This window comes from Centruroides sculpturatus, unplaced genomic scaffold (genome assembly GCF_000671375.1).
Source record: "Centruroides sculpturatus isolate CEXI.00-Female unplaced genomic scaffold, Cexi_2.0 scaffold1253, whole genome shotgun sequence".
NCBI classification, from domain to species: domain Eukaryota; kingdom Metazoa; phylum Arthropoda; class Arachnida; order Scorpiones; family Buthidae; genus Centruroides; species Centruroides sculpturatus.
Window position 1 is genome coordinate 4,766 of NW_019385370.1, and position 25,755 is coordinate 30,520.

The window sequence follows — 25,755 nt, forward strand, 5'->3', positions numbered from 1 at the left end:
TCTGTATTCCAGGCAGAACTGGTGGCCCTGGAGGGGGCATCCCAGTGGATCTTACTATACCCGTGTCCAGAGCCGGTCACAATCTACTCTGATAGCCAGTTGTTGCTTCGGGCTTTGAGCAACGGGTACCATCGCGATCTGCTGGTACATGAGATCAGAGGTAGAGTACTGAGGGTGAGGCGTGAACGACACGTTGCCCTGCATTGGGTTCGAAACCACATTGGGATCCTGGGTAATGAACGTGTCGATCATTACCCAGGCAAAGGCTGGAGCCAGTGGCCCATTTGTAACAAGGATGGTAGAACCCTCGACTACATACATAAAAGGTACCCTACTTCAATGATCAATGACACACTGGCAAGAGCGCTGGACTCGAAGTACGGTAGGTAGGTCGACTTATGCCTTCGTGCCTGAAGTCGACCGAACTCCAGTAAGTTGTGATTACAGATTGACGCAAATATTGATTGGTCACGGGAGGTTTCCCCACTTCAAATCCAAGTTCAGACAAGGAGATGATAGCTGCTCCTGTGGATGCTCTTGCAGCGACGCGAGGCACTACTTACTTGACTGTCCTCTTATAGAAGACTTTCGCCTAGGGACTGAACAAGTTGATTGGAGCAAGCCCTTTGAACAAGTACTTAGAATGCTAACAGCCAGTAAAGGAAACTTGAAGAGACTAAAGGAATTGATGGGAAAAGTAATAGATCTTTTAGATCTATTTTAAGGGAATGCAATATGCAGGGTCTCCCTCTTTAGGGAAGGGAGACCCCACTGCCCGTTCTTAAGAGCACCTCTCTCTAGGTAGAGTACTCTAAGTGCAGTTTAACTGCACCAAAACTCATGTTAAGGTAAGAGGGTTGGACTCGAGTAGTGATGAATGCAATGAGAGTTGGTTTCCACTAGGCCACCTGAACCCGAGCCCAAGCATTTATCTTGGGCCTGACTGTCATTGTCTCGGCGCTCGGTGCCCACTGGGCGATGGCCTCGCCTATGATAGGAAAATTGTCTCTTGGTATCCTGTAATGCAATATGGAGGGCAGGAACATTACTTGGAGTTGATCATATGAGACTTGATGTAGGCCTCCGAAAGTAGCCAAAAACATTCCATTTTTATTTGATTCTTATACATATTATTTGCTGGAAGACTGTGTGTATGTTGTTTAGTTTTAATTTGTGTATGTAAGCTTTTGGAGACTTGTATGTTATAGCATCTCCAAATGAAGAACAAATACTAATAAATAAAAATTAAACAAAAATAATCAAATTTTAATTTCTTGCATATATTTTGAAGTTCTTCCTGACTGCATTTATAAATGAAAAATTTCTGAAATAAACTAAAATTAATGTTATTAACTTGTCAAATTGTTTGTGTGTATATACATACATACATACATACATACAACACACACAGTATGTATAAATTTAATTATTTAATCTAAGATTTTTTTGTTTTGTTGTACAAAAAATACTTACTATATGGATTTCTTAATTTTATACAAAGTGCATTTTCTGCAATATATATATTTTTGTATATTTTTCATTAAGAATAAACCTGTCATTTGACATTAAAAATTTTGCAAGTAAACAATTTTGGTTGAAAGTACTTGTTTGTAATTAAACAACTGGATTACAAGTATATTGGGTTTTGTGAGGTTTATGTACTTTCAATATTTCAAAATGTCATCTTCAGGTTGAACATATATCATTCAAATTACAATTTTTAAAAAAGTATGTTGACAAATTTCAAATGCCTTGTTTAAATCATACTGTAGCATGTAGTTTTCATATAAAATTGAACAGATGTGATGTAAATGTTATAATTTTAGGTTAAAAATACATTAACAAATTATCATTCTTGAAATGAGTAAATATGTATATTTATGCATTTCATTTTAATGCCAAAAGACAGTTTGGTTTATTTTTAATCTAAGTTTGGCATCATTAAAGAGCATATTTTTATGTATATTTTTCATTACATATTAAAATATTCTTTCTCAATATTCACAAACCTTAAATTCCAGCACAATTTATTAAAACTATAGACTAATGTTTTCAGACATGTTAATGCCCATCTTCTGATCTGTATATTTGGACATTCTGATATTCAAACACTAACTGAATATCAGTTCCATGTTATGAATTTATAATTCTACAATGAACTTTTCAAAGGTTTGAACATCAAATTGCTTAGAACAAAACTTGTACTGTTCCATGAGAAATTCAAACTTTCTTTTTGAAGAGCATTTTGCCCTTACATATGGTATATCTTCTCATACTTTCTTTCAGTCCCTTCTTAGTTAAACTTAGCTATTGCCATACTTTAATTTTATGCTATAATGAAAAATGTTTTTAAGTAACAATGTAAATTTTATACATCCTGATCATTGCATTGAAATTTTTTGTATACTATAATTTTAATAATTGTAATATTTTTATTTGTTTGATAGTATTTTATATCTATAGTTTTTAGATTTAAATAATAATAATAATAAATCATGATAGTAACCAGATCAAAGTGTGATACCAGCTCAGACGTCGCTTGGGTTAACAAGGTCTGCATTCGTGGGTTAGGCAGAGGCTCACGTTCAAAAAATAGGTCACAGTCTTCCTTGGTTACTGGTGGTGAAAGCAGCGCCGGCCCAAGTATGGCTACTGCAATGCCCTCAACAGATGTGAGGAATCAACCTAGCCTTGGTGTTTCTGTGGCAATGCATCCACAGACCACAAAGGCTGGAAAACCACGCCAACGGATGAAATGGACAACAGAAATGAACGAGTTTATCATCCGCACTTACTACACCATCACAAGACTCGAAACAAACATGACAGCATACAGACAACAACTACACCATAGATTCACACAACAATATCCTCACCTCACTGTCACCGAACAAAGGGTTGTTGATCAAAAAAGAACAATTATACACAACAACCTTATCCCACAAACAACACTTGAACTTATCAAACAACAGGTTGCTGATCAAATACATCAACAGACAGAAACATTTAACATTAATGAAGATCACGTAACCTGTCAGGATAATCCAGCAACAAGCACTGATTACAGCACACACACAACAAGTACCACTAATGATACTGCAGGCACTTCCCCATCCATCACTGATAACGTAGACATAGAATTAGTTAATACACTCTCACTTATATTTCAGGAAACACTCACTAAATATACAGGTACAGATCCCACACAAAGACCACGAATACCGAAAATCAACACGTCAAAGGTAGTAGGAAAAACACTAAATTATGTAAACACTCACTTACTACCAAACTACATTCATTCAATTTCTACACTCTCAGACATTCATACATTAGTTTATGCTGGGGCAGTCACAGTAGTAACACACCATGGACTGAAAATACACTCACAGACAGACACACACAAAACACAATTCTATCACAAGCCTGCCTGGCAGAGAAGAATAGAAACACAAATAAATGACATTAGACAGCAATTAGGCAGGCTGACACAATACACTAAAAACAACATAACACCCAAATTAAAGAAACAACTCAAAAACATTTTCAAGAAAATTAAAACACACACAAAACATGAACATCACAACACACACATTACAGAATACATCGATACACTAAAACAAAAACTCGCAGCCAAAGCACGTAGACTCAAACGATACAAAACATGTACACTACGAAAACAACAAAATAAATTATTCACAAACAATGAAAAACTTTTCTACAGACAAATCAGTACCAAAACAAACACTGATACACAGCACAGTGGCACACCAACAGAAGAAGAACTCACAACTTATTGGTCTTCTCTTTGGTCCAATGCTGTTACACACAATGCTGATGCAGGCTGGATCGAGGAGGAGAACAGAAACTTGCACAACATACCAACTATGCCCTGTGCTGAAATAAACATACACGACATTCGCTACGCTGTTAACAGAACACACAACTGGAAGACACCTGGTGTAGACAACATTCACAATTTCTGGTACAAAAAGTTTACATCACTGCACCAGGAACTAGCTAAACATCTAACACACATCATCATCAATCCACAAGACATGCCAAAATTTCTTACTCAGGGCATCACCTACATGAAACCTAAAAACAACAAAACCACAGACCCCACACAATACAGACCAATTACATGTCTTCCAACACTCTACAAATTATTGACATCCTGTATCACAAACAAAATATACAAACATGTTGAAGAACACGACATTCTTACAGAACAACAAAAAGGTTGCCGTAGAAATCACAGGGGATGCAAAGAACAGTTACTCATAGATTCAGTCATTCTACGGCAAGCACACAAACAACACAGAAACATACACATGGCATATATAGACTACAGAAAAGCATTCGACAGTGTTCCACACAGTTGGCTGCTACATATTCTACACATGTACAAAATACATCCATCACTCATTGCATTCTTCGAAAACACTATGCAGCACTGGAGAACAACACTACATCTCAGGGTTAGTAACACTTCCATACAAACAAACGAAATATTCATTAGGCGAGGAATTTTTCAAGGAGATTCCTTGAGTCCTCTCTGGTTCTGCCTAGCCCTGAATCCATTATCCAACATGTTAAACAACACGCATTATGGCTACAATATCAGACATGAAAAAACAACACAGTTTACACTCTCACATCTCATGTACATGGACGACATAAAACTTTATGCATCCACACAAAAACAACTTCATCAACTCCTACAAATCACACATTCATACACTAAGGACATACAAATGGAGTTTGGCTTAGACAAATGCAAAAAACTTCACATAGAAAAAGGAATCCTGAAGAAAGAAGATTTTGCACTTGGAAATGGAGACGTTATTGAATCCATGGAAGAGGGCGAGTTCTACAAGTACTTAGGATTCCAACAGGCCAAACTAACAGAACATACACAAATAAAGCAACGATTAATTAAAGAATACCAAAGTAGGTTAAACGCTATACTTAGAACACAGTTAAATGCAAAACACACAGTTAAAGCAATAAACACATATGTCATCCCAGTACTCACATACTCTTTTGGAGTTATACATTGGACTCACACAGATCTCGAGCAACTCCAAAGGAAAACAAGAACAACACTTACTAAGCATAAACAACATCATCCTAAATCCGCCACAGAAAGATTAACCCTTCCACGTAAAGAAGGCGGACGTGGCCTGATTGACATAGTTAACCTTCACTACAAACAAATACAGTCACTGCGAGAGTTTTTCTACAAGAAACAAGAAACATCACAGTTACATAAAGCAGTAACTCTAGCAGACTCAAATAACACACCATTAAACTTACACTCACAACATACAGACATGACACAACATATAAAAAGCATAGACAACATTAAGCAATCATGGGCTCAAAAGGCTCTCCATGGCAGGCATCCTTACGACCTGGCCCAGGATTTTGTTGACAAAACTGCGTCAAACAGCTGGTTAGATCGGGGATGCCTCTTTGGGGAGACGGAAGGATTCATGATTGCCATACAGGATCAGGTCATAAATACTAAAAACTACAGAAAACACATACTCAAAGATACAACACTCACAAATGACACATGCAGAAAATGTCACATCATGCCAGAAACTATACAACACATCACTTCTGGTTGCAAGCTCTTGGCACAGACAGATTACTTACATAGACACAATCAAGTAGCAAATATAATACACCAAGAGCTTGCAAAGAAACACAAATTGGCAGACATCCACGAACCATACTACAAGTATATTCCACAGACAGTATTGGAAAACAACACGCACAAAATGTACTACGACAGAGCCATAATCACAGATAAAACAATTTACCACAACAGACCAGACATCACACTCATTGACAAACACAATAAAATCACATACATTATAGACATAGCCATTCCAAACACTCACAATGTACAAAACACATGCACTGAAAAAATTAGCAAGTACACAGAACTTGCCCAGGAAATAAGGCATCTATGGAGGATGGATAGGGTAGTTATTGTACCTGTTGTTCTTTCCTGTACAGGTGTGATACCACACACACTACACAAAAGCCTGGGAACATTAGAATTGAGTAGAAATACATACATAACACTACAGAAGGCCACTATATTGAATACATGCCACATTGTTAGGAAATTCCTGAATACAGACACTGACACACTTATTTAATTTTAGTTTTGTTTTGGTTGCTATGCCTTGACTCTGGTCCAGCATAGTACACAGCCACCGGTGTGAACCGAGTAAAACCCACTAAACCCAACATAATAATAATATAAATGTGAAGGTAAACAGCCAAGTGTCCGATGAGAACCTCATAGGTTGCCAGATAGGTTTTATAAAAAGTAAAGTAGTAGAATTCTTCAAAATGTCACCCAAATTATTTTTAAAGTAGCCCAAAAAGTAATACATTGCCCAAATGTAGTAGCCTAGAGCCCTACAAATATCTTTCTGCTACTCATAGCCCAATCTAGCAATCCTAAAATCCAGTTGTATTTTATGAGATGAGAGAGAAAAAGATTAGTCCATGGATAAGGTGACACCCAAAAATGCATTACTGTAAATTCAAAGTCATATTGACCAGATTAGAGTTGTTCTCGATATAATTAAATAATTTTAGAATAAGCTGGAAGACAGCAGTTGAAGGTGTGTTATTGCAATGTATTGAGTTTAGTAAGATGTTTATATTTATATATATGCCTTGCTGGGAATGCAATGGCCGGCTGAATGCCTTATGTGGGAGTTTACGGAACAAGGGTGCTGAATGCATCTACAGTTGGCACCATAGTAATGGTTATATCATAATTTTAAATATACTGGAAGAGGAGATTGGACAAAAGGTCCAGGTAGCATAACTGTTCTTGGTCTATTGTTCTCTTATAGAGACACTTTGATAAGAGTATGTTAACTAATTGTTTAAATCAAAGTTCAGAGAGAACTTTCACTTTGAATTTTAAAGTAGCTGTATTTTGAATTAATCAAATTCCTTAACATGCAAATCTCTCTATCCGCAGCAGAGACAAAAGTACAGTTACAAACTAACAGGATTTTGAACTGAGTTCATATTAACAAGAATTTCCTGTATAACTATATAATCTATCAATTCTATTAGCCTATATGTTAATAAAACTGGTAGATTTATCATAAATATCACAAGCTCCTCTTATTTTAAGAATGAATTACACAATTAACTTTCTAAATTAAAATATTTAATTTTAAATGTAATTTTAATAATAGTATTAGTACTGAAACAATGATTCAATATAATCGTTAATGAAAAAGTTTATGTACTAAGGAGGCATTTGAATTTAATGAAAGTTTTTATTAACATGAACAAAATGTTAGTAAGATATTATAATAACATAACAATGGTACAGTTTCCTCAGAACAATGGTATAATTTAAATAAATCTTTAGTATCCTGTAGGATCTCTTCTTCCAGGATATATGTGGTGATAGTGTCATGCATGGAGACTTACAAGCACCATATTCTATCCTGCAATAGATTTGCTCACAGATGATGATAGATCTACAACTGCTATTGTAGATCTCTCATTCTTGTAAATGGTGAAGCTGGAGTCCTGTCTGATCTCACAAATACTCAATGGGCAATAAATCTGGAGATCAGGCATGCCAAGTAAGTATGGCAATGTAATAGACATTCCTGAAAAACCCTAGTCTGAAAAACATCCAGGCATTATCATGCTGGAAAATGGCTGTTTGCAGTCCTGCCATCATGCATGAAAGGCAACAAATTAGGGTGTAGGATTTCCTAAGCATGTTACTATGCCATAAATGTCCTTTGTTTCAGTACTAGGGGTAATCAACTTTTATAAGATAGCACCTCAGACTAGCATACCAACATGGGGGAATGTGCTGCCCAATAGTAAAGATTGAAGATATGACTAGTGGTCCTCCATACCAACACAGTGGTCATATGTCCTCAAACAAAACTGAAATTTAATGTTAAAGATATGCTGTCAGTTCATAGCAGTCCATGTTTCTTTATCATGATACCACTGAAAACAAAGTCAACAATGTTGAGGTACTAAAGGAAACATGCATACAAATTTGCCTCTGTTAGTTGCTTGCCAATGGTACAGAAGAGATAGGGTTCTGTAGCAAGGCTTTCAGCTGTCTCTAGATAGTGAACAAAGATACTTTTGCAACTGTTTGTGCTTATGACATGATCAGATCATTTCTGTTGCTGTTGTGTCTGGAACATCCTGCCTGCTGTGTGTGTTTGCATACATAGCAGGCAGGCTTACATATCCACTGCTTAAATACCACCACCTCCTCATAGTCAGGATAGAACAGCCCAGATGGCAGGCAATTTTGTGAAATGGCTATTCTATTTCTCTTAGCCTGATGATGTAATATTTTTCAAATTTTGTCAGCTGTGTGTAATTTCTTTGATGGCATTGTACAGACATGTCTGGTATTTGAAGATTGTACAAAGAGAGTCAGCAGACTTATATTATTGAGGAAGAACCACTTAGTGAATATTCTGATGCTTGTACTAATATAGTGTTGAAATTTAGCAAAGCAAATTGAGTCTTTCCAAATCATGAAGGCCTTCCTGACAAGTTTCTGCTTAGACGAATAACATGTACATAAGATTGTTAATATCAAGCAGTTGTGGCTTTTCTGCTGATTGAATACATCATCAAAACAGATCATGAAGTCAAATGAAGTGCTAATGAGTATATGTACTTTGCCTCTTTTTGTGCTTACAGTATATATAGTTTTTGTCAGCTTTGTTGTACACATGCATGGCATAATACAGTGAATGCATGTATAATGCTCTCCGCTATAATGTGAATTTGTATAACATGACCAAAAAACTTGTGATTAGTACTCATACAAAATTCTAATTTTGTCATCCAGAGGTATATATTTTCAGCTTCTAGGCATATGTTTAAACTTGCATAAAATTGTTTGATAATTCATGTCTCGATAACAGGATTTTTTATAATGCAGAACATATACATATCTCCTCATTGTATGGGACTCTGCTGTATATGATCTTGTAATGTGTGTTTCTATAGAATAAAGGATGGAGATCTCAAAAGACTGAATAATTTCAAGTACAGGTATATCTTTTATGTAGAGGATTAAAATGGAAATTTTTTCAAATAATGAATATTTTCCTGCTTGTGCAGGAAATTGTTGTTCATGATACAGTGGATTATCAGATCAACAGATGATTTTTGATAGTCCAGGTGATCTGTTAAAGCAAGATTCTACAGTACATTGAAAGTATCTCACTGTGTTCAAATAAATGAACACCTGAACCTTTGTGATCATTTTTATAGGATATAGAGCAGTAATTTAAAACTGTTGTCATTATCTGGCATACAGTCAGATCTTAACTTTAATCTTACATGCTTATCTGAGAGGTAGATGTATAATAATCAGGCAATTCTATCTTGTGCATAACTTTGCCAATGAGGGTGTATTTAAAAAAATGAAAATAATGGTTGATGATGAGAAAATTTGATGTAGTCCTTTTTAGATTAATTCTAATTTTAAACTGTATCTATGATAAATTAATTATTTAGTTCTGTTCTTTTCAGCTTCTTTATATAAGATAAATGCTTGAGTTAATGAGTATGTAATGGTCTTATTATGTTTACTTATATTCATACAAATATTTTATATTTATATAAAATATATTTACTTAATAATTTAAAAAATTCTTAAATATCTCATTATTTTATTAGGGTACCACATTCCCTTGCAGCTGTAGTATCAGGATTAGTCAGCTGCTTATGGGAAAGAATGCGGAATCCTTCTTGTGCTCAAGTTAATGTTATAGAAATGACAACTCTGTCAGAGGTAACTGTGTATAGTAATTTAATTATGTAATTAAAAAATTGAAGATAATTGAATTTAAATTGTTTTAATAGAAATTGTTATGAAATATATTGATATCAAGTATGTGAATTTATATTATAGAAAAAGTTTGTGCTGTAATTTTTGTTAATGAGTAGTCATTAAAATTTGATTACACATTTTATTTCTTAATTATATAATTAATGTGTCAAATAGATATAAATGGATTTCTTCATTGTTGCATAATAAAAAAATGTTTAACTTTTAATATTTTAAAACTGACTTAATAGATTAATTATATTCTCTATCAATAATTCTGACAATTAACAATTATATTTATTTATTAATTGTATATGAAAACAATCAGATGCATGATTAATTTTTTTAAAATTTAATATTAAAGTAACAAATTAAAAACACTAAAGTAATTTTATAAGTACAGTGGAACCTCGGTATACGACCTTAATCCGTTCCTGGTGTTTGGACTTATACCGAATAGGACATATACCAAACCAACCTTTCCCATAAGAAGTAATGTAAAAATGATTAATCCATTTTCATGTAAAAAAAAAAAATGGCTGGCTTTAAACACCTCGCTTTCCTAGCTAGTTCTTGCTTGATTTTTCATGAGATCAGCATGTATCTTTTTAGCTTTCTCGCAAATAATTGCTTCCGATATGCTGTCTCCAGCGCACTGTTTTTCAGTTATCCAAAGCAAAAGCAATTTCTTGACATGATCTAATGTCTTCGATCTCTGTTTAGAAATTGATTTAACCCCTTTTGCAACGTTAGCAAATTTAATAATGCCTTTATTTTTCACGATTGTCAATATCGTCGTTCTCGGAATACGGTATGAAACAGTTAAAATCTCGAACACACCTTCATATTTCTCAACAATCTCTTTTTTCAGTTCCATTGTGATTCTAGTCATTTTTTTTTATTTTTCTGTTGCCTTTTTGCAATTCATGATTAATAAAAATAACAACATTTTACTTACATATTAAAATAAAAAGAAATTTAACAAAGTTATAAACCGTGGCACCATGAACATCTAGTCTGGTCTAGTACATCGATAGTACTACTTGTTTGTAGATAGCGCGTATAATTGAATTTAAGTCGTATACTGAACAAAAGTCATATACCGAGCAAAATTTGTTTCATCCAAACAGGACGTATTTTAAAGCAGACATATACTGAGGTACACTGTACTTTTAATTGGCTTTCAACAATTATTCAAAAAAATATGGGATGTAATTTATTAATATATTCAATTTTTCAAACAGTAAAGAAAGTAAAAAAGATCTGAATAAAAAGATGATAATTTTTGATTTGTAAAGAAAGATAAAAGCAAAGTGTTCTTTTGTGATATATATCTTGAAAGAATTCTAATAGTGTTTAGATTAAAAAAATATGAGTTTTGAAATATTTGAAGCTTTTTAGATATGAATTTAACATATGTTACATAATTTACAATGTAAAAACCAATATATATATATATAAATAAATTTTTTATATACAGAAATAAATTAATAAAATCAGATTGCATATTTTGTTATACATGCAAGTTTCATAGTACTTAACTTAATAGTACAAACTTAATAATTTAGCCAGAATGCTTCAACATAGGTATGTATAAATATAACATCAGTAATAAAAGTATCTGTTTATCATAAAATGGATTGTAAGTTTTTTTAAAAATAGATAAGATTGCTTTGAATTGTAATTTTCTTAGATCATTAAATCTTCTTTACAGACTTGTAGTGATTCATTTAAAGTTTGTTTTATTAGTTAATAAAAAATTAGGAAAATGCATTTGGCCTCAGTATGTAATGATTTGAGAATTGCTGGTTAGAGATATGTAGTGCTGTTACATTACCTTAAAAAAAAAAGAGGGATTTAGCAACTGAGAATATTTTATTTTTAATATTAAATTCATAATCTGTTGATCTTTCTAAGGCATGTAAACTGAAAAATGATTTATACATCTGAAATACAATGTTACAAAAATTATGTTGATAATTTATGTATTTCATAGAACAGAAGTAATATTTTTTCATATGAGATTTTAAATTTAAAATATTCTTAATAATAATTTTAATGTTTTGCATGCAATTTATCTAATGCTTGTTTATTGTTTGTAGAATAGTTATGATAAAATACTCTCTTCCCTTTAAAAGAAATGAGAATATATTCATCATTTCTCAGCATCACAGAAATATTGGGCTAAGGTTGTAATGGAAATAATATTGAAATACTGTAATTCAATACAGTATTTCAATATTATTTCCATTTTGTTTTCTAGTATTGCTTCAGTATTGAGATGTTTTGAGTTTTTATACCAGTATTTTTGTATAATATTGGTACATTGGTACAATGTTTTATAACTGTATTGGAACAATATTTTATACTGATCTTCTTCAATAAATGGCATGTATCTATTTTATACTGCTTCTTTTATCTTTATTTTCTTTTATGGGTTTTCTACAAAATGCATTTTGGGCAAATATCAACTGCCCTCTTTAATTGTACTATCAAATCATGAGTTGTAATGTTTGCAAATTTTATAAGATAATTTCCTTAGTACAGCTTAATATATTATATTACATTAAATTAATATAATGGCTGAAGTACCCAGCAATGGTGGAGTTTACATCATTTATTTTAAGGGTCATAAAAATGTATAGAAGACTATGCCATTAGTCTATAGAATATTGCCTTTCCAGATGCTGCAAGCTTTGACAGTACTGACAATTACATGTTTTTTGTTAATTAGTGATTATGTACAGTACATTGAATACTTACTTATGTTATACTGTCAATGAATTTAGTCCTTTGTCCTTTGATCCTCTATACAACTCTTTTGTATAGAGTTGTATTTTACAAAAATATTCAGGAAGGTTAAAAAATTTCTCTCAAATGACAAAGTAGTTCTTAATTGAGCACTCTGTAATTAAACAATTTAAAGTGATTATTTTTTTATTTAATAAGTGTATAAATACAAAACGACATATTCACAAAGGTAAAAAAACCTTGCTTCTGTCTATCCTTTTGCCATTTCTACACCATAAGCAATCCTTAAAAACAATTCACNACAGAAAGAAATTATCAAAACATTTAATATTTTATCACTATTGAAAAAAGCGTTATATATATTTTGGCTCAGAAGCAAGTTTATGTAAAATATTTGATTAAAATAGATAAAAGCTTTAAAAAAAATGGAAGTTACTGCTCTAAAAATTTTTAATAAACTTTATAGATTTTTAAACTGTATATGTAGTCAAGATGATGTCATGATTTCAAATGCATCATATATTTAATATTAGGCAAGAACTTTTTAAATTGCCAAGAAGCAAGTATATAGTTAAAAAAATTTAAGTTTTGAATTAAAAATAAAATTAATCATTTCAAGAACTTTCCATAAACTAACATTGTAATTTGCTGGGAATAATTGCTTCTGTTTGTATAGTATTTACAATCAAATTAGCACAAAGTTGGCTTTTTGAAAATGTTGGAAATTTCTGAAATATTCTTTTGTGTTGTTGAATGGCATAAACTTTAGAAAGATTGCTACTGTCAAAAAATTTTTTCATTATCAAAGAAATATCCAATTAATCTCCAAAATTTTTTATGAAAAATAGGAATTTTCATGAGTTTGGCTATTGTAAGCAGAAATTTTTACATTTATTAAATAATTCTTAGGAAATCTTAGTAGTAGTCAAAAACAAATTATAATTCACATTAATGTATTGAGAAATAGAAGGAAAAAAAACAAAATTTAATAAATCTCTAAGGAAAGTAAATTTACTTTCTAGAGTTTTAATATCACAAATTTAAATGAAGTTTGGATATTTTTGAAAATAAATTTTTAAAAAAATTACATTGTTTACTAAATAAATATTGCAGCTTCTTGAAAAATAAATAAAATTATTTTTGTATATCTTGTATATGTAATTTATTTATTTACTAAATAGTTATTTTAAGATCTGTGAATTGAAAAGATCTAATAAATAAATATGGAAAATAAATCAATAAATCAGTTATTAAATGTTAAGTTTGTAATTTAGCTTATTACTGCTCTAAGATCAGAAGATATATTACAAATTTTAATTATTTCTAATAACTAAAAATATAATGTTTTTATACAGTTTAGTTATGCTTTATAAAAATGATTTATTTTAATGAAAATAATTTAAATTTATTTCTTTAAATTTCCTTTAACTATGAAGTCATCAAAAATTTTTTTATTTTAAATGTTATTTTATTTATCAACATTGCTTATTAATTTTTATTGTATAATTTTATTTAGACTAGTAAATTGTTTATAAGACATGAACAAGTAAATTGTAATTGAATTTTATTTGTATTAGGTTTAAGTGAACGAAGATTATTTAATTCAGAATGTAATCAAAGGCAAATAGAGTATATGAAATCTTGTTTTGACCAAGTAGGAGATGCTCCTCTTGAAACTGAAGGAAATGTTTTATTAACAGCAAATTTGTTGAAATTATTTCTATTAGAGTTAGCTGATCCAGTTATACCATCATCTATGCAACCTGCTTTTACAACTGCTTTAAGTGGTATGTTTTAAATTTTATATTTTGTAAGCTTGATGTGTACACTAATCCTGTGCTGTATTCATGATATGAATATTAAATAACCCAAGCCATAATATAATGAAATTATTTAGAAATTTTTAAAATAATTCATTTATTTTATAATAATTTTTTAGTTTCAATAGCATTCACATGATGATAAAAATGTTCTAGAAGTAAAAGTAAATTTTGAAACTCATAATTATTGCAAATGAAACAAGAATGAAACTATGTAAACTACAAATTTGGCAAATAAATAAGACTAGTTTTTATGCTGCTTTTTCATAGTAATGAAAAGATCTGCATAATTTTGAAGTTATTAATACCCTAATATATTACAAATTATTTTTAAATTACAATAAAATTATGTATAATTGAAAAATTTTTGTGAAATAAATTTATTTAAAATGTTTCATAAAGTAATTCTTAGTAATTTTAAAATAAATTTTATCTTTCCAAAATTTAAATTAATGAAATCAAAGATAATATAAATTAATATGAAAAATGATTTTAATAACAAAATTCCAATTAATAATATAAGTAACAGATACATAAAACTCTTATTGAAAGTCCAATAAGAAATAATGTTTTAATAAATAAAAAGATATAAAATATTAAAATACAATACAACAAAACATTAAAAAAGATTTAATATAATGAATGTCAAAGCAATATATTAATTCAATTTCTGTTGCATTGTAGTTTACTATGTTAAATGGCAAACTTTTCGGTTTATGACTATTTAACTTTAATTAATTGAAACAGAAAAATATTTTTATTTTGGTAAAATATGAGTTTAATAAATCCTTCAATAATTAAGAGAACTGTAATCATGTTTTTCATTGTTAGCAGGATCTAATATATATTTTGTGTTATTTTATCAATTTACTAACACATTTATATGTATTTATAAATGATTATTGAAAAATTATAATTATAAGTTACATTGTGATGATAGTGAGAAACTAAGAATAAGATTAAATGGTGATGATAATTTTAAGTAGAGTTGAATATGGATTTATCTATATTTTCCAGCTGTTAGAACCTTATTTCTAATGTAATTTCATTCAGCACTACAAACACTATAATATAAAATGTTTAGCTGAGAAAAGAACTGTAGTATAGATAACTTGCAAACCAAAATAGATTATCATTAAAAGTTATAAAATTTTGTATTCAGTCTCTTTTCATAAAAATTTACTAAAAATTGAATATATAAATTTATGAATACATGAGTTCATTAAAACAAAATTCTGAGAATACTAACTTATATTTTAAGATTGAAAAATTCAGATTGAGTTAAATTAGACAACAGTAAAATTAAGAGATTTGAAATTGCATTTTTACTTTACGAAAGTTGAAAATTTTCATTAGCCAAAAAACATTGCAATGAAATTTTATTAATTTGAGAATATTAGATCTCATTTCTTTTACTAACGAGATTACTGTATTTTCTCAATTTAAAACAAGTCATAAGTATAAAATCAAATTTTAAAAGTTATTTGATTTTTCTCTTTGTAAAACAAATATTAAGTTGTATTAAAGAACAAGAAGTTAGAACTGTCAATGGCATTTGTATCATTTTTCTATTTCTGTGCTCTTCTGCTTATGTAATGATGCATTTTTATTGCTTCATAATAATGTCATCTTAAAAGACACTATAAATGTTAAGTGAGATTAAATTAAATACCCATTAGCAAAGCTCATTTGTACTGAAGTAACTTTTAAGTGGTACAGCAAAAAATCTATTATTGGTGCATAATGCATCATGTGTCCACTTGTGAAGACTTCTGATTGTTGTTTTGGATTATGAATGTATGACATATTTTTGTTTCAGACTAGTAAAAATGGAAAAAGGAAGTTTTCTTAGAATCAAGAAAATACAGTATTTCATTTAGTTGTTTTTCATTAAAGAGAATATTCAGATCTTTAATGTTTTTCATTCTGTATTGGTAAAACTTTTATTAAAGTATGATAAAATTTAAAGTTAAAAAATACGGTAGTCCTAGAAATTCGACTTTCAATAAATCAACATTTTGTAAAACTCATCACATTATTCAAAAAAATTCACTTATTCAAAAAAAAAAATTACATGTAATTTAATTCTTACCTCTATATAATTTTACACTAGGATCAAGTAAGTTGTTTTTTACTGGCAACATTTGATAATAGTATTAATTCCACACGTGAACAAAGAATATAGTCTTGTTGCCAAGGTTACACTGCAAAACACCACAACATGAATGTCACTAACTCAAAAGTATCCACTAAATAGCCAATATGTTTTAACATTAAAATCTAACTATAAATGGAAATAGTCAGTATTGATGCATAGTTAACACACATAAATTTGCACATATAATCTCTTGAAAACATTCTGCTGTTCATACTAACATCATTTCTATGCTGTAAAACTCATCATTTTCGGTAACTTGTAATCTTCTCAGTCCATGTTAAGTCGAGTTTGTAGGATGCTATCATATATAAATTTTTAAAAATATTAAATTAAAAAAATAATAAAATAGAAATATATACAGACTCCCTGATTTTGGAATTAATGCATGTCTAATAATCTGTACAGAAATCAAATGTCTAAAAGTCTAGCAATAAAGTTGTGCAATGAGTTCTAGTTCAGAAAGCTAAAAAAAATTTTAAATCTTTTATTAGAAGAGGAAAGATTTACTTTTTTACAATAAATGTTGTTCTGCATAAAACATTGTTTAAAAGTGTTAATATCATAGATTAAACAAGACAATAAGAATTAGTTTTGATGAATGATTTTGGTGTTATCAAAACTAAAATTAATTAATAGAAATTGCCATTGCATAATAGTCCAAAATCTTGTTAGTAGAAAATATACAAAGTTTAAATTTAGCATGTGCAAAGCAAATTTAGGAATATAAGTGTTATGTATGGAAGCAAGATATCTGAAACTCATACATCCTAATGTTGAAAACTGTATATTTTCTGTTTTATTAGGAATCATATTTAATATTAAATTTATTGATGTTTTACTGTGTGTGCATATTGTTTTGAAATTTGTAATTTGTGCTTTTTATACACTTATTTATTGATTTTACTATGCAGTTGTAATGATGTTAATGTAATGTTCTTTTGCTATTTTAGAATTTAAATGAAATTAAACAATTTAAAAGTGACATTTAATCATAAAAATATAGAATTAAAATATTTGCGTATAAGTAAGATATTATATATAAATGGCTATTTGAAAAATAAAACTATTGGAATAAATATGACACTAAAACATAATGATCCAAAGGTAGTATAGACTAAAAATGTTTTAACATGAAAAATAAGCACTCTGTAGAATGTAGATATCAATATATTTGTACAATTAATTTTTGTTTCTCTGTTTGAAAGCAACAAAATACCTAGTAGAAACTTTTTCAGGAGAATTTTCTTGTTTTTGATGACCAGTACAGTTTGTTCTACTAATTAAGACAATAAATATTAAGCTGGATCACTTATATGACAACAGAAATTTTAATTCTATTGAATATAAATACTGATATGAGAAAATACTTGTTCATTTTACTTATTTTTGATGCTGAATCATTAACTTTAAATTTGTATCATTATTTTTTAAACTGCTTTTATTTGTAAGGGATATTTATAATTTGATATTTTATTGAGCTTATATTTGATATTATGACTTTCAGTTAAAACTTTATTTACTTTTTACATTTCTTAAATAAAAGTATATTTTATTAAAAGATTAAAAACTTTAAGTTTTTATTAAACTGCTGAAACTGACTAGTGTAAAAATAATAATAAAATTAAATCTTACAAATGAAGTTTTCAACAAAAAAAAAGTCACTGAATAATAATTTTAGTTGTTTAAACAGTTATCTTCAATTTCTACATTGAATAATTTCAGAATTTATAGGATGCTACACATTTTATTTTCTGGTTAAGAAATTCAATAAATAATCATCAAATGTTTTGTTATTGTTATGAGCCTGTTTTCTAGAAAATGACCATAACATTAAATTTATGTTTAGTGTTTCATTAATTGTATAAAACTAATTGAAAGATGGAGGAATGAGAAGCTATATTAGAAAACAAGAAATATTATTAGCTTTTGTTAAAATTTTGTTAGCTGAATATAATTCAAAACGATATTTTGAAAGTCATAATTTTAATAATCATTGATAAACTTGATAATATAAATTTATTAATCTGAAAATTGTATGTTAATTATAAGCACAAAAATTTAGAGTAATTTTAAAACATATTTACCTGTACATACATATTTTCAAAAACTTATAACTTGTATATTTTAAAATTAAAACATGGTTGACTTACTTGCCTAATAATAATTTGATTTTGAATTATTAAATTTATTTCATAAACAAATAAATTATTCTTAGGTCAAAACAGAGAAGAATGTATGCATAANAGTATTTTAATATTAATTTAATGCAAATGTATGCATACCCAATAATATTAAACAGAAAATCTTTTGTAACTAATATACAATGTTGCGGCTCGGTAAATACGCCGACACTGAAATGAAAATCAGTCTAGCATAGGGAAAATTGGGGAATTACACCGCGAAATGGTGAATTGCGCAGCGGAGTTATTGTGAATCGGCATAAATTGAGCCAGCATAAACCAAGGGCTACTTGTATTGCACTCACTTTTTTACTCACTTATTCTGTATTTCAACTCACTTTTCTCACTTTTTCAAAGGGGAAGTGGCACTCCCAGGCCTGATTTTTTTTCTATAATAATACATACATAAATATTTACACATTAATATTCATGAATGTGTGGTGGTTCTGATGTCGATACAGTTTACATATGATTTTGAAGCAATCGTGTTACTATTCTACTGTTCAAGAATACACATCAATTTTTTTTTAACCTGAATATCTGAATAAATATACACATACTAAGTATACTTTATTACTAATTGATAATTCAAAAACCTTAATTACAAAACAATTATCAATTACTTGGTAACAAGTAATTAACAGGAGCAGAACGAAGTTATAGAATGTGAAGCTCTTAGTTACAATAGTCCTACTTGTTAGCAAGAAGAATCTCTACTTTAGGTAACAGATTATAGTTCTTCAAATTATATGAAATAAATTTCTCAAATTAAATAGATGTTTTATATTATTTTAATTAACATACTAAACTTGTTAGTTTAAACATTGTTTTAGTCAGAAAGTTTTTAGAACATAGTATTTATTTATAATACTTTAAAAAAATTTTTTAGAGTCAGAATGCTGATTGTGAAACTGGAAGAAGTCAGGATCAGCAATGTTCAAAGAAGTCTAATTTACAGCATCAGATATTTGGATCATCATTAAGAGATTTGAAAGAACAAAATGATAAAAGTAAACATGCAGTACCCTATGTTCTTTATAGACTATGTACTTTCATAGAAATGAAAGGTAAAGTTGGTTTAACATTTTGAAAAATTCTAAATTTTTTTCTTCTATTGATAATTATTTTAAATATCATATATAATTTTGATTAAATTTTCAATTGTAATTAACTTTTTTAATGCTATAAATTTTATGTAGAAGGTGTTTATCGTCAACATTATTGCTTCTATATTTACATTAGGTTTACATGTCATCTTTATATTGAATAACTACTGATAAGCTTCATATATTGACATTTTAATTTCTTTTAGCTTTCAAAAATGTTTGGTCATAAATTATTTACATAAAGAAAACTTATTTTCCAAAATTGAATTTGAGAAAGTGATGTAAAATAGTTAGAATTATGGTATAATACTTTTATACCATTGTATTTTCTGTATTCATAATTTTGTTATTTTAAAACATGAGTATCAGTGTAAACAGGTGTAACACTTATTATAAACATAACAAAGATGCATGTCTAATGAAATAAAGTATTAATTGTTAATTATTTTATATATTTGTTCTCCACATAGTAAGTACAAACTCTGTTCAAATATATTTATTAAATTTACATTAATATTATCATCATATGATATGTTCAACATTCTGTAATATATGTTGTCCATATATAGATGGGCCAATGATAGTTTTTTAATACTTGCATAGTAAAGAAATAATTAACAACAAGATAATCATTTCATTCATAATTTTATCCTGAAAATTCTTAAAATAATAATTTTAATTTTTCATCTATTTATCTATAATTGCATAAGTGTATGGAAATGTATAAGTTTTCATCACATATTGAATATCTACATACTAATATTTAGTATTTTGTAAATGATAATTTTAATTTTAGATTGAATTCATCACACTCACAGAACAGTTTCAAATCATTTAGACAGATTAAAATTTTATATATATGTATATAAGGAAGTGATAATCGTGTGTGCACGCACGCACGCACACACACACTCTCTCTCTCTCTCATGCTTTATCATAATATTTTGCTTAACTATATATAATTTTACTAATAATGAAATATTAAATGCAAGATGAAAAACTAAATCTTTAACTATAATAGATTGTTTTTGAATAATAATTAGCAAAAATTAAAACAGTATGAAAACAATCTTCATTTTGTTTTTAATTTTTTAAATTAAAAACAAAAATCTATTTGATAACAAGAAATTATATAATGAATTAATTTCAAATTAATTCATGCTAATTCATTACATAAATGAAAATTATTATTATGTAAAGAATAGGCTTTGTTATTTGAACAGATTCAATTACTAATTTTCTAGATTTTATTAAAAACTTTAAGTTCTTTATTATAATGATTTTTCATTATTAAAAATAGTTTTAAAAGATAAGATTTTTAAACAATTATCATTAGCTTCTTCCAACCCCATATTACATATATAGAAAAGTAAACGCTGTTCCAAAACATTAGAGGTCTGTTTATTTATGTATAAAATTTTATAAAAGCCAGGTTGTATCTGAAGATGAATCAGGAAGGCTTGAAAAACATTTTATACTTACAATAAACAGAAACTCTTTATTGGAATAGTATTCATTTTTTGCTATATTGTTCAGCAAATTAATTGAGGAAAAAAGTAATTTACATTATCAAAATTGTACTTTTTACCTGTCTTTCAATCCAGATCTTTCATTTTACAAGAAATGAAAGAAATATAACATATTTTTTATTTATTTCCTTAATCAAAATAATTATAAAAAACTATAATTTTTTTAGAAGTTAAGAACTTTCAGTTTTTTAAATACTTCTGAGGATATTTAGCCACAAAAATAGTTTAGTTAAACTTCCAAGGTTAAGCTATGACTCCTGAAAAATATTTTTTGATATATTTATAACAAAACAAGAAATAAGTTTTCTACTGGTGTTTCTAGTTCAATCAATAAAAGTTTAATTTAGGATTGTTGCTAGTTATGTTAATGTAAGACAATATAATATTCTAGTTATTTTAAAAAATACATTCTTTAGTAGGTCTTATTTTCTTCTTTCTCTTTGGTTTGTGAGTTAAAATTTTTAATTTAAAGCATAGTCACTCATATTTAGATTGATTAATGTATTATTTATTAAAGTAGTTACTCTCTTATCGAAGATTTAAACTATTGGGAATTTCTTTTAAAGAATTAATTTTAAGAACCTCATGTAAATTTCATGTCTATATATCCAATAACTGTTTTATATTTACTTATTTATATCTATTTATTTTTATTTTTTTAAATAACTTATTTTATTATGTTCTATTCAATTACAAATTTATTTATTGTTAAAAATTTTCTTAATGTGTAATAAGCAAAATCTAGTAATATAAAAAATTTCAGTATGATAATACAGAAAGAAATTATCAAAACATTTAATATTTTATCACTATTGAAAAAAGCGTTATATATATTTTGGCTCAGAAGCAAGTTTATGTAAAATATTTGATTAAAATAGATAAAAGCTTTAAAAAAAATGGAAGTTACTGCTCTAAAAATTTTTAATAAACTTTATAGATTTTTAAACTGTATATGTAGTCAAGATGATGTCATGATTTCAAATGCATCATATATTTAATATTAGGCAAGAACTTTTTAAATTGCCAAGAAGCAAGTATATAGTTAAAAAAAATTTAAGTTTTGAATTAAAAATAAAATTAATCATTTCAAGAACTTTCCATAAACTAACATTGTAATTTGCTGGGAATAATTGCTTCTGTTAGTATAGTATTTACAATCAAATTAGCACAAAGTTGGCTTTTTGAAAATGTTGGAAATTTCTGAAATATTCTTTTGTGTTGTTGAATGGCATAAACTTTAGAAAGATTGCTACTGTCAAAAAATTTTTTCATTATCAAAGAAATATCCAATTAATCTCCAAAATTTTTTATGAAAAATAGGAATTTTCATGAGTTTGGCTATTGTAAGCAGAAATTTTTACATTTATTAAATAATTCTTAGGAAATCTTAGTAGTAGTCAAAAACAAATTATAATTCACATTAATGTATTGAGAAATAGAAGGAAAAAAAACAAAATTTAATAAATCTCTAAGGAAAGTAAATTTACTTTCTAGAGTTTTAATATCACAAATTTAAATGAAGTTTGGATATTTTTGAAAATAAATTTTTAAAAAAATTACATTGTTTACTAAATAAATATTGCAGCTTCTTGAAAAATAAATAAAATTATTTTTGTATATCTTGTATATGTAATTTATTTATTTACTAAATAGTTATTTTAAGATCTGTGAATTGAAAAGATCTAATAAATAAATATGGAAAATAAATCAATAAATCAGTTATTAAATGTTAAGTTTGTAATTTAGCTTATTACTGCTCTAAGATCAGAAGATATATTACAAATTTTAATTATTTCTAATAACTAAAAATATAATGTTTTTATACAGTTTAGTTATGCTTTATAAAAATGATTTATTTTAATGAAAATAATTTAAATTTATTTCTTTAAATTTCCTTTAACTATGAAGTCATCAAAAATTTTTTTATTTTAAATGTTATTTTATTTATCAACATTGCTTATTAATTTTTATTGTATAATTTTATTTAGACTAGTAAATTGTTTATAAGACATGAACAAGTAAATTGTAATTGAATTTTATTTGTATTAGGTTTAAGTGAACGAAGATTATTTAATTCAGAATGTAATCAAAGGCAAATAGAGTATATGAAATCTTGTTTTGACCAAGTAGGAGATGCTCCTCTTGAAACTGAAGGAAATGTTTTATTAACAGCAAATTTGTTGAAATTATTTCTATTAGAGTTAGCTGATCCAGTTATACCATCATCTATGCAACCTGCTTTTACAACTGCTTTAAGTGGTATGTTTTAAATTTTATATTTTGTAAGCTTGATGTGTACACTAATCCTGTGCTGTATTCATGATATGAATATTAAATAACCCAAGCCATAATATAATGAAATTATTTAGAAATTTTTAAAATAATTCATTTATTTTATAATAATTTTTTAGTTTCAATAGCATTCACATGATGATAAAAATGTTCTAGAAGTAAAAGTAAATTTTGAAACTCATAATTATTGCAAATGAAACAAGAATGAAACTATGTAAACTACAAATTTGGCAAATAAATAAGACTAGTTTTTATGCTGCTTTTTCATAGTAATGAAAAGATCTGCATAATTTTGAAGTTATTAATACCCTAATATATTACAAATTATTTTTAAATTACAATAAAATTATGTATAATTGAAAAATTTTTGTGAAATAAATTTATTTAAAATGTTTCATAAAGTAATTCTTAGTAATTTTAAAATAAATTTTATCTTTCCAAAATTTAAATTAATGAAATCAAAGATAATATAAATTAATATGAAAAATGATTTTAATAACAAAATTCCAATTAATAATATAAGTAACAGATACATAAAACTCTTATTGAAAGTCCAATAAGAAATAATGTTTTAATAAATAAAAAGATATAAAATATTAAAATACAATACAACAAAACATTAAAAAAGATTTAATATAATGAATGTCAAAGCAATATATTAATTCAATTTCTGTTGCATTGTAGTTTACTATGTTAAATGGCAAACTTTTCGGTTTATGACTATTTAACTTTAATTAATTGAAACAGAAAAATATTTTTATTTTGGTAAAATATGAGTTTAATAAATCCTTCAATAATTAAGAGAACTGTAATCATGTTTTTCATTGTTAGCAGGATCTAATATATATTTTGTGTTATTTTATCAATTTACTAACACATTTATATGTATTTATAAATGATTATTGAAAAATTATAATTATAAGTTACATTGTGATGATAGTGAGAAACTAAGAATAAGATTAAATGGTGGTGATAATTTTAAGTAGAGTTGAATATGGATTTATCTATATTTTCCAGCTGTTAGAACCTTATTTCTAATGTAATTTCATTCAGCACTACAAACACTATAATATAAAATGTTTAGCTGAGAAAAGAACTGTAGTATAGATAACTTGCAAACCAAAATAGATTATCATTAAAAGTTATAAAATTTTGTATTCAGTCTCTTTTCATAAAAATTTACTAAAAATTGAATATATAAATTTATGAATACATGAGTTCATTAAAACAAAATTCTGAGAATACTAACTTATATTTTAAGATTGAAAAATTCAGATTGAGTTAAATTAGACAACAGTAAAATTAAGAGATTTGAAATTGCATTTTTACTTTACGAAAGTTGAAAATTTTCATTAGCCAAAAAACATTGCAATGAAATTTTATTAATTTGAGAATATTAGATCTCATTTCTTTTACTAACGAGATTACTGTATTTTCTCAATTTAAAACAAGTCATAAGTATAAAATCAAATTTTAAAAGTTATTTGATTTTTCTCTTTGTAAAACAAATATTAAGTTGTATTAAAGAACAAGAAGTTAGAACTGTCAATGGCATTTGTATCATTTTTCTATTTCTGTGCTCTTCTGCTTATGTAATGATGCATTTTTATTGCTTCATAATAATGTCATCTTAAAAGACACTATAAATGTTAAGTGAGATTAAATTAAATACCCATTAGCAAAGCTCATTTGTACTGAAGTAACTTTTAAGTGGTACAGCAAAAAATCTATTATTGGTGCATAATGCATCATGTGTCCACTTGTGAAGACTTCTGATTGTTGTTTTGGATTATGAATGTATGACATATTTTTGTTTCAGACTAGTAAAAATGGAAAAAGGAAGTTTTCTTAGAATCAAGAAAATACAGTATTTCATTTAGTTGTTTTTCATTAAAGAGAATATTCAGATCTTTAATGTTTTTCATTCTGTATTGGTAAAACTTTTATTAAAGTATGATAAAATTTAAAGTTAAAAAATACGGTAGTCCTAGAAATTCGACTTTCAATAAATCAACATTTTGTAAAACTCATCACATTATTCAAAA

The 25,755-nt window shown here is 27.6% G+C and overlaps 1 protein-coding gene across 1 annotated transcript in view; it reads left to right on the top strand.

The window, feature by feature from the left end:
* The first annotated feature begins 9,695 nt into the window (after positions 1 to 9,695).
* Positions 9,696 to 25,755, top strand: part of LOC111638229 — a 46,512-nt gene continuing 30,452 nt past the window's right edge. The window contains exons 1-3 of the mRNA XM_023383889.1: positions 9,696 to 9,838; positions 19,673 to 19,850; positions 23,468 to 23,677. Coding sequence (XP_023239657.1) covers positions 9,782 to 9,838; positions 19,673 to 19,850; positions 23,468 to 23,677 — 445 coding nt within the window. The 5' untranslated portion in view covers positions 9,696 to 9,781. The remainder of the gene's footprint in view (positions 9,839 to 19,672; positions 19,851 to 23,467; positions 23,678 to 25,755) is intronic.